The following is an 8,958-nucleotide window of genomic DNA, read 5'->3' as shown; positions in this document are numbered from 1 at the left end:
TTGAAAGCAGGTATTTAAACAAATGTTTATGCACAAATGTTCATTAATAGCAGCACTGCTCACATCAGACAAAAAGTAGAAAAAGCCCAAATGTTCATCAAGAGATAAATGGATAAACACAATGTGGTATCCATGCAACAGAGTATTTTCAGCCATTAAAATGAATGAAGTACTGATATATGATACAATGCGGATTAAGCGCAAAAATACTATGCTAAGTGAAAGAAGCCAGACACACAAAAAATCACGTACTATATGATTATGTTTATATAAAATATCTGGAATAGGTAAGTCCAGAGACAGAAAGTAGATTAGTGGTTGCTGGAGGGCTGGGAGGAGGAGGGAATGACTGCTTAACTAAGTATGGGGTCTATTTTAGGGGTGAGGAAAATGTCTTGGAACTAGATAATGGTGGTAGTTGTACAACACTGTGAATGGACGGAATGCCACTGAACTGCACACTTTGAAGTGGTAAATTTTATGTCATGTGAATTTCACTTTGATTATAAAAATAATGAAATAGTGATTGACCACAAAGCCCTAGATGAATAGCAAATAATTTGCTTTTTCTTAGTTTGTCACAATTTAATGAGTTTTTGCCCATAATAAACCAATATATAAAAAGCTACCCATTAGAAGTTCTAACTAAGGCATTAATGTAGCTGAGGTCCCCTAATTTGTCTAGTTGGCAGAGCACCTAGTAGAGTTTACAGTATACAAGAAGCTTTAAAAATGTTTTTAATTTGCATAAAGTGCAAAGAAAAAGAATATTGAGAAAAACATGTAAGTATATTAAGTGGCCAGAGCCTAGGAAATAAGCTAACATATGTGCGTATAGGGAAGTCTACCTATTTGAGTATACAGAGAGGTAAACACTCAGGGGAGAAACCAGCTTTTCCTCACAACTCGTGTTTCTCCAAAAACTGAAGAGTAAATAGTAGTTTACAGTCCCCACCCTCTGGGTTTCGGCAAAGAGGTCACACACGGGGAGGGCCTCTGGCTGCCACTTCCAATTGCTTCCCTGGTGAAACAACGCAGGAGGTTAAGTTACTTCAGGAGACTCTCAACAGGGCTCCCATTGTTCCAAGCTCAAAATTCAGGGACACAATGGCACCATTCATTCCGAGAGCTTACAGGCTGGGGAGAGGTCCCTCGGTGACAACTTTCTGTTGGGACTTTGAATTTTCATAAACACAGACTTGCACAAATATGTGTGAATTATTTAAAAAAAAAAAACAGCACAAAATAAAGGAATACAACTCAATGGACACTAAACTGAGAATCAGGACACCCAAATCTTATCCCCAGCTCTGTCTCTAATGCCACTTCAAGCAAGTCACTTGCTATTTCTGAGCCTCAGGTTCCTTGACTGTAAAATGAAAACAATTTCTAACATCACTCAGAACTCTAAGATTCTACAAATATAAGGTATGCTGATGTTGCCTACACTATTTACTCCAACAAGTGGGGATAAATTATGAGCAGAAAAGAACTGTCAGTTCACATCTTTTCATTTACTATCAGCACTGAAAGACAAGGACCCTTAATAAAAACAGGCAGAGAAACTGTTGTTTTCTCTCTCTTAATCACACAAATAATAATGAATAAGGTCCATTAGTCCCTCCATCCCAGCAAGCCCAGGATCACTCAAGCAGACATCCCTGCACAAAGCAGTGATGAAGGGCATGAACAGAAGCCACAAGCATGTTTTCCGGTCACCTTTTCTTAGGTTATTAATGCATTTCAAGAATCTCTTGATTTCTCTGCAATGACTCAAAATCCCCAGAAGAAAAACGCCATTTACAACAAAAATGTGATCAATGTCTCAAGCTTTCATATCATGTCATTTTTTTGTTTTTTCAACCTCAAAACTTGCCAAAGCAAGAACTTTGTCTCCAGAGCCTAAGAAGAAAGACACATAATAAATTAAAATGTCACTTTAAATGTATTCACAGTTCCAGGTAAAGAAATAAAAATCTATCACATAGATATTAAAATAGAAAACAAAGCGAGCTGCTATTATCAGTGCGTTACCCCTAAGCCTTCCCACTGCCATCCCAGTTTCCTTCCCCCTGCACAAACAACTCAGCTATGTAGGGTGATTTATCGGTTACAAATACTTATTCTAATTTAGGTATGAAATAGAACATGTAAAATTTTCGTTTACTTTACTTTTGTGTTTACATTTAGCCGACACATATTTTTAAATCAGTAGGTTATATTAATTTGGTTATTTTAAATTAAAAAGTATTGGGAAATAAACCCATTAAAAGGGGTTTATAAAGGAAACAATTCTGGTTTCACCTCTAAACTCAAGAAAAGGCCATCATTTTATCTTACGCGTGCCATCTGTCAATCTGGAGCAGTAATTCACGTCCAGCTTTCAGAAATAGGAGCGTACTCACCAAGGTCTGTAGAGACTTTCTCAAACTGGCTGAGTATAGCACCGGCGTTTGCTGACAAGAAGGCCTCGTCATCTGCAGTCAGCTAAAGAAACAAAGTCCGGCGGAGTGAGTTCAAGTGTTAACAAGCAGTTCTAGGAACCACGGTTAAGAACGTCTTAGGATGACAAACTAGACCACAGATCAAGAAGTTTTATACCAAATACTTCATACTTTTTCCTTTACACCTGACATATTAAATTAAATACAGGTACCTTCTCTCCAAGTTTCCTGAGAGCTGTTAGTATCTCCACCTTCTGTTGAGTATACAGGTCTCTTTCCAGCTTTCCTACCATGAGATCTCTATCCATCTATATAGACGAATGCAAAGCATACGGTATTTAAGTTAGAAACATCCTGTGCATAAAATCCAGCTTTTTAGATCTACTTTTAATAAAAGGTCCTCTAGCTGATTAATATGATAAAGAACTATAGAAACAACTCAAGGCAGACATGACAGAAACACTATTACACAGTTCTAATGAATCTTGACGCTCAGCATAACCATTATCTTAGTTATAAACACTACCAAGGAATTAGCAGGTCAATAGTTTCCTTTAAAGAGGCGCTATCCTCTAAGAACACATTTCATTAAACTGAAGTGTGATCTACATGCTTAAATGAGATGACTGGTAACAGATCTCCTGGAACTCAGGTTAAATATCACCTCTACCACCAGACACACTGACAGCATGTCTTGATAACTATTTTATGTGCTTTACACATATTACTCCATTTAAACCTCGTAACAACCATAAGAGGTAGGGACGGACTATCACTGTCACCTTTTTACCAGAGGGGAAACAGGCACAAAGAGGTTGAAGAAGATAACTCCCCCAATGTCACATACCTCCATAGCAGAGGAGAGGGACAAATCCGGCCAGTATGACCCAAGTCCATGCTCTTAGCTACTATACTATTAAATTACTAGTTGTTGCGATAACTTACTAATATCTTAATTACGTTCAAGTCTATAAACAGACTCCCTGAAGCATCAGGTTTATAAAGATGTTTGAAATTCTTTGATGGGAAAGGCCATACATGCATAAAGCACTGCTGCTCATGAATTCTAGGTGGATTTCAATTTAGGGCTCCAGAAGTAAATAGTAAAACCTTACATGTGAAGTCCTAGCAGAAGTGGCCTGTAGCAATTTAAATTGCCGTATACTGTTTAAACCTCTGCATTCGTTATCAACAATAATTGCTCAAAGGACTAATTTTGTCAGAAAACTGTGGGTTGTGCCTCTAAAATCAACTAATTTTCTTTTTAATAAACTATTTTTTAGAGCAGTTTTAGATTCACAGTAAATTGAGCAAAAGGTACAGAGATTTCCCATATACTCCTTGCCCCTCTCATGCATAATCTCCCTGTCATAAACATCCTCCACCCGAGTGCTACGCTTGTTACAACTGACGAACCTACACTGACACGTCATCATCACCCAAAGTCCATACTTCACATTAGGGTTCACTGTTGGTGGTGTGCATTTTCAGCTGACTGATTTTTAAACTTCAGAATGACATAATGAGCACATTCTTGCACTGAGAAAAGAAATACACACAGCAATTGGATCAATTTAAAGAAATTTTACCTCTGCTAACCTCGTCCGAAGCTGACCTGGTTGTTTCTTTGCAAACAATCTGATGACCTCTGGGGTCTTAAAGGCCTGGCTGATAGCTGCCTGGATAGCCTAGAAATAAAACAAGGTAAAAACTAACCAAAATATTCCAACAAATCAGATATTACAATATTTGACTGACGGGTCTTCAATTCTTAATAGGTCTTCCTTGTTCATCAAACACTGTTACAATTTTAGTTACCATTTGCTATTTCGACGTAAGTCACTGGAGTCAAATACAGACTAGATGAAAATCTAGAAGCATATGCTGTTTTACCCATATGTAGACATTCCTCTAGAAGTTAAACCCCAAAAAGGGTACATTTTCTATCCTAAATATACATCCTGGGGAAAAAAAAACCTAAACAAAAACAAAGCCACCCTGTGTTACCATGCTACGTACGTGACACTTACCAGTTGCATTCCACTTAGTTCATCTACCAAAGTCATATTTCCAGACATAATTTTCTTTAGTGAATCATTAAATTCACTCAGTTGCTCCAGAGTTTCCTTTTTGGTTTCTTCATATTCATCGGTATCAAGTTCCTCTCTGATGTACAGTGAACATAATACAGAAAAATATAGAATTCCAAGTGAAAAAAACAATTTTAGTATTTGTTCACTAAGACTTCAGATACCTACATATACAAAAAATATCCTGGGGGAAAAAGGCTGAAAGAAAATATCAAAATACTAATGATGGATGTGTTCACATATTAGTATGGGTGTTTTCCTGCAATATGGTTACTTTGACAATTACATTTTTTTTTTAACCAAAATGAGGCACACTTAACAAACCATGTAATAACTTCCTTTTAAGCAGTCTCTGAATCAATGGTACAACCTTAACATAGCCGAGCCTCAGTTTCTTTGTCTATACACTGCAGATAATGATAGTACTTACCTTATAGGGTTGCTATGAGCATTAGATAAAAAGTCCTTGGCATATAACAGGTACTTAAACAGCTATTATTATCACAATTATCATTAATGGTAGGTAAAGTTTATGCACCTTGAAATACAATAGCAATGCGGTGCTGGCCATCTGAGTTAGAGGCTATTTTTAATTAACCAAACAAGCCATTTATTAAACATTTACTACAAAAACAGCTACCATTTATCAAACACCTACTTTGGACCAAGCATTGTGTTTGTCCCTTCATCAAGTTATATTCAAAACAATCTTTCAAGGTTTTTAAAAAGGCAATGAGTAGTCCTAGTCCTTTGAGCATTTAAAGCTAAAAACACACACCAGGAGTTGAAGTAGTACCTTCTCAGCTTGATACCAGGCTGGGCTACTTCACATACTGAAGTCAAGGTAGGTGTTACTATTTCCACTTCACACTAGAGGAAATGGAAACTTGAGGTGGTTAAGTATGTTGCCCAAGTGCACATTCACTTAGCAATTAATTTAAAAACATTCATATCCCAGCCTTTGTAACTCCAAAGCCTGCACTGAGTTTAGTTCTCCAGCAGACAAAGCACTGTGAAGAACGCTACAGGGGAAACCAAATCACACATGGGCCGCACACACGTAGCTTATAATCTAGATGCAAAGAAAAGCCACTTTACAGCACAGCAGCATACAATTATACTATTACCTGCATTCCTCCAGATCTTGTAATTGCTGCATTAGTCTATCCAACTGTTCTTCTAAATTCTGCTTTAATTTGCTTGTCTCTGTCTTTCCTCTGGAAGCCATTTTAATCTCTAAGTAAAACAATAAACCCACATAGAAGTTATTTGAAATGATTCAATATAGCAGTGCAATTTAAAATAGCCTATACTTTCTGAGCTACAGGTGTAGGGAAGATAGCTGTGCAAAGAAAACCTCCACTTAGTATATAAAAGTTTAAATTCATACAGTATTAACACCCCACAAAAATGCCTAGCAGTCTTCTTAACTGACTTGACAAATTAATCAGAAGTCTTCACTATTGGTCTCACTTAAAAAAAATTCAATAGATGAAAATACAGATTTATTTTTAAAAAGTAGATCAGGTGTGACTTTGCTTTACAAGATTCATTTTAACATTCTTTTTCATTCTTAATAAGTACACTCCAGGACTCAGAATACTCCTAGCATTACCTCGTTGGCCATTATGTGTATTTACTTAATGACTTGTGGGCATGCACAACTTTTGATATGAATTTCTTCTTTGGAAACGTGCCCATTTTTCTACTGGATTATCTTTCTCTTACTGATTTATATAGCATGGGTATAAAGTCTTTGTAATTATGTGGCAAATATTATCTCTGGTCCCTGACTGAAATTTTATAGTATATTTTGTTATGGTAAATTATTATTTTTAATGGCCAAATCTATCTTCTCCTCTATATCTTCTTAGTTTTGTGTCCCATGAAAGCAGCCCTAACCATCTCAAGATTAAAAAAATACATAGTATTTTGTATTTAAGCATATGAAGGTTTCGTTGTTGTTGTTAATACTATGAAGTAGGCATCTAACTTTTATTTTCTTTCAAATGGATAGCCAATTGGCCCAACACTGTTTCCTGTATTTATGCTACCTTTAATGTAGACTCAATAGAAACAGACTCAAGTCTGGCCCTAAGGCATTACCTTGCTATTTAATTACTATAGCTTTAGAGGTGGTATACATTGATAACTGATAAGGAGTTGCCTTTATTATTATGGGTTCCTTTCCCAATAATTTTTGACTATTCTTGTACATTTTCTCTTCTAAATGAATTTAAGAATCAGTTTGTGAAGTTCCAAAAAATTTATCTAAAATTTTGACAGAGATTATATTAAAACTAATATGAAGAAAATCTGTATCCTTGAAATTTGACTCTTCCAATCAAGCAATATATCTCTCCATAAATCTAGGCTTCCTTTTATGATCTTTAATTAAAAAAAAAAGTACTGTTTTATTCAAAAAAAGGCCTTGAAAATTGGCTGTTCTTATATATTTTGTATTTTTTTTGTTAATATCAGAAACAGGGGTTTTGTCATTACAATTTCTGATTATTGCAGGTGTAGAGACAAGATACTGATTTTGGTGTGTTGATATTGTATGCATTTACCTTAACATTTATAGTATTTAAATTTTTCCATTTATAAAAGTTAAACTATAGAAAACAAACTCATAGTTACCAAAGAGGAAAGGGGAGAGGGTTAAATTAAGAGTTTGGGATTAGTAAATATAAACTACTATATACAGAATAGATAAGTAACAAGGCCCTACTGTACAGCACAGGGAACTATATTCAATAACTTGTAATAACCTGTAATGAAAAAGAATATGAAAAAGAATACACATATGTACAACTAAATCACTATAGTGTACATCAGAAAACGAATACAACACTGCAAATCAACTATACTTCAAAAAAAAAATTGAACTTACATTCCTTTTAGGAAACACATTTAATACGAGGTACAACCGTTCATCAAAACCTAAATTCTAGGGTAACCTATGAAAGCACTTAAAATTTTCCTACACGTAATCATTATCCAGTGATCTGACATGTGAACTTTAATGAAAATGATTCCTTACATTATATTCAAAGTAGAGTGTAATCAGTGAAAATCTATGCTTACTACTATACCCTTTAAAACTGACTTAAATCAACTTCAATCATTAATAACATGTATGCATAAATGAGCTGCACTATAGCCAGAAGTGTAATTTATTACAGCTATATTTCATGTATAATATGCTAGCCAGAGGGTAATTTACTATAACTATGCCTCATGTATAATTTCTTCTGGAAATACATGTAAGTATTATTTTAAATCTGTTGAATTTTCCAATCTAAGTCAGTGCAAACCCAAAGTAACACTGAACGTGTCTTTCAAGCTTAATTTCCTACAGTTTAACCACATAGAACTACTTGCTGTTTCAAAACATGCCATGTACTTCATTCTTCTCTTCGGAGCCTGCATCTTTTTCTATCAATCACGGCCATTCTTCAAGGTCAAGTTTCGCCTTCTCCATAATGCCTTCCTTGGTTCCCTACCAATCACTAGATTATGAGTTATTTGAGAGTAGGGATTTTACACTTTCTTTGTATACCAGTATCTAGCACAATGCTGGGCAGAGAGAAGGTCTGGATAAATAACTGGTAAATGAATAATGAGAACTGACTGCTTCTTCCACTGCATTCTACATCTTATTCTCTATTTAGCACGATGTATGCCTTGAATTATATGTGATATAGCTTGTTGTTTGTCTGTCTTCCTCTTCACACTGTAAACCAAGAACATAAAATGAGTCTGATTCCTTTCTTGGCCTCCTCAGCCCATAATACAGACTAGATATTGGGTAACTGGATGAACTGTATAAAGACACAACATATTTTAAGCAGATAAAGCTATTCTAAATGAATTTCAAGGAAGATGGAGGCACTTGAAAACCCTTAATCTGGTGCTACATTGAGATTTATTCCAGAAAGATTAACTCACGGGCACCACCTAGTATTCAATAAAGGTGGTGCACCTTGTACAAAAACTGCAAAATCACTCTCAAAAACTGTAATTTGGAGTGGAAGGTACTCATTCATGCTCACCTGTCTCTCAGTACTCTGAATTCTGCACCGTGCTGACGGGTCTCAAATTGCATAAACCTCCAGTTCTTGAAGTTCCAAGTGTCATAAACGTGAGGAAAGCGAAACTGTTCATCAGGTCTACAAGAGGCTCAAAGTTCAAACCACCTGGGGGTGGAGCTGGCTGAGAAAAGGGAAGCCATTAACAAGTAGTTTTAATTACTATATATAATCTTGGCCTAAAGCAGTCCCGAAAACTTCCACTCGAGCAACCTGCAATTGAAACATATCTTCTCTTTCTAGGAACACATTAAAGGGCGGTAGTGAGGGGTAGGAGATGGGAGTGAGGATGGAGGAGGGGGAGAGACCGTTTTTCTCTCTATCCTGTGCCTC

The 8,958-nt window shown here is 35.9% G+C and overlaps 1 protein-coding gene across 2 annotated transcripts; it reads right to left on the bottom strand.

The window, feature by feature from the left end:
• Positions 1-719: 719 nt before the first annotated feature.
• Positions 720-8,748, bottom strand: LZIC (leucine zipper and CTNNBIP1 domain containing). Of its 2 annotated transcripts, none has more exons than XM_006196632.4 (7): positions 8,590-8,748; positions 5,662-5,770; positions 4,475-4,610; positions 4,034-4,132; positions 2,657-2,752; positions 2,406-2,487; positions 720-1,902 (listed from the first exon to the last, which is right to left on the bottom strand). In XM_006196632.4, exons 2-7 carry the CDS (start codon positions 5,760-5,762, stop codon positions 1,844-1,846), a joined length of 573 nt encoding a protein of 190 aa, XP_006196694.1. In that variant the 5' UTR covers positions 5,763-5,770; positions 8,590-8,748; the 3' UTR covers positions 720-1,843. The 2 variants fall into 2 exon arrangements, with proteins under 2 accessions (XP_006196694.1, XP_072831525.1); XM_072975424.1 differs by lacking the exon at positions 8,590-8,748 and adding an exon at positions 7,934-8,261.
• Positions 8,749-8,958: the final 210 nt, after the last annotated feature.

Source organism: Vicugna pacos, chromosome 13 (genome assembly GCF_048564905.1).
Source record: "Vicugna pacos chromosome 13, VicPac4, whole genome shotgun sequence".
NCBI lineage: Eukaryota > Metazoa > Chordata > Mammalia > Artiodactyla > Camelidae > Vicugna > Vicugna pacos.
This window is presented reverse-complemented; position numbering and strand designations above follow the sequence as displayed.

Coding starts and splice junctions, on each gene's coding strand:
- LZIC (XM_006196632.4), bottom strand. CDS start 5,762: ATGGCTTCCAGAGGAAAGACAGAGACAAGCAAATTAAAGCAGAATTTA. Junction 4,133..4,474: donor AACTAAGTGGAATGCAACTG/GTAAGTGTCACG, acceptor TTTTATTTCTAG/GCTATCCAGGCAGCTATCAG. Junction 1,903..2,405: donor GAAAGTCTCTACAGACCTTG/GTGAGTACGCTC, acceptor CTTTCTTCTTAG/GCTCTGGAGACAAAGTTCTT.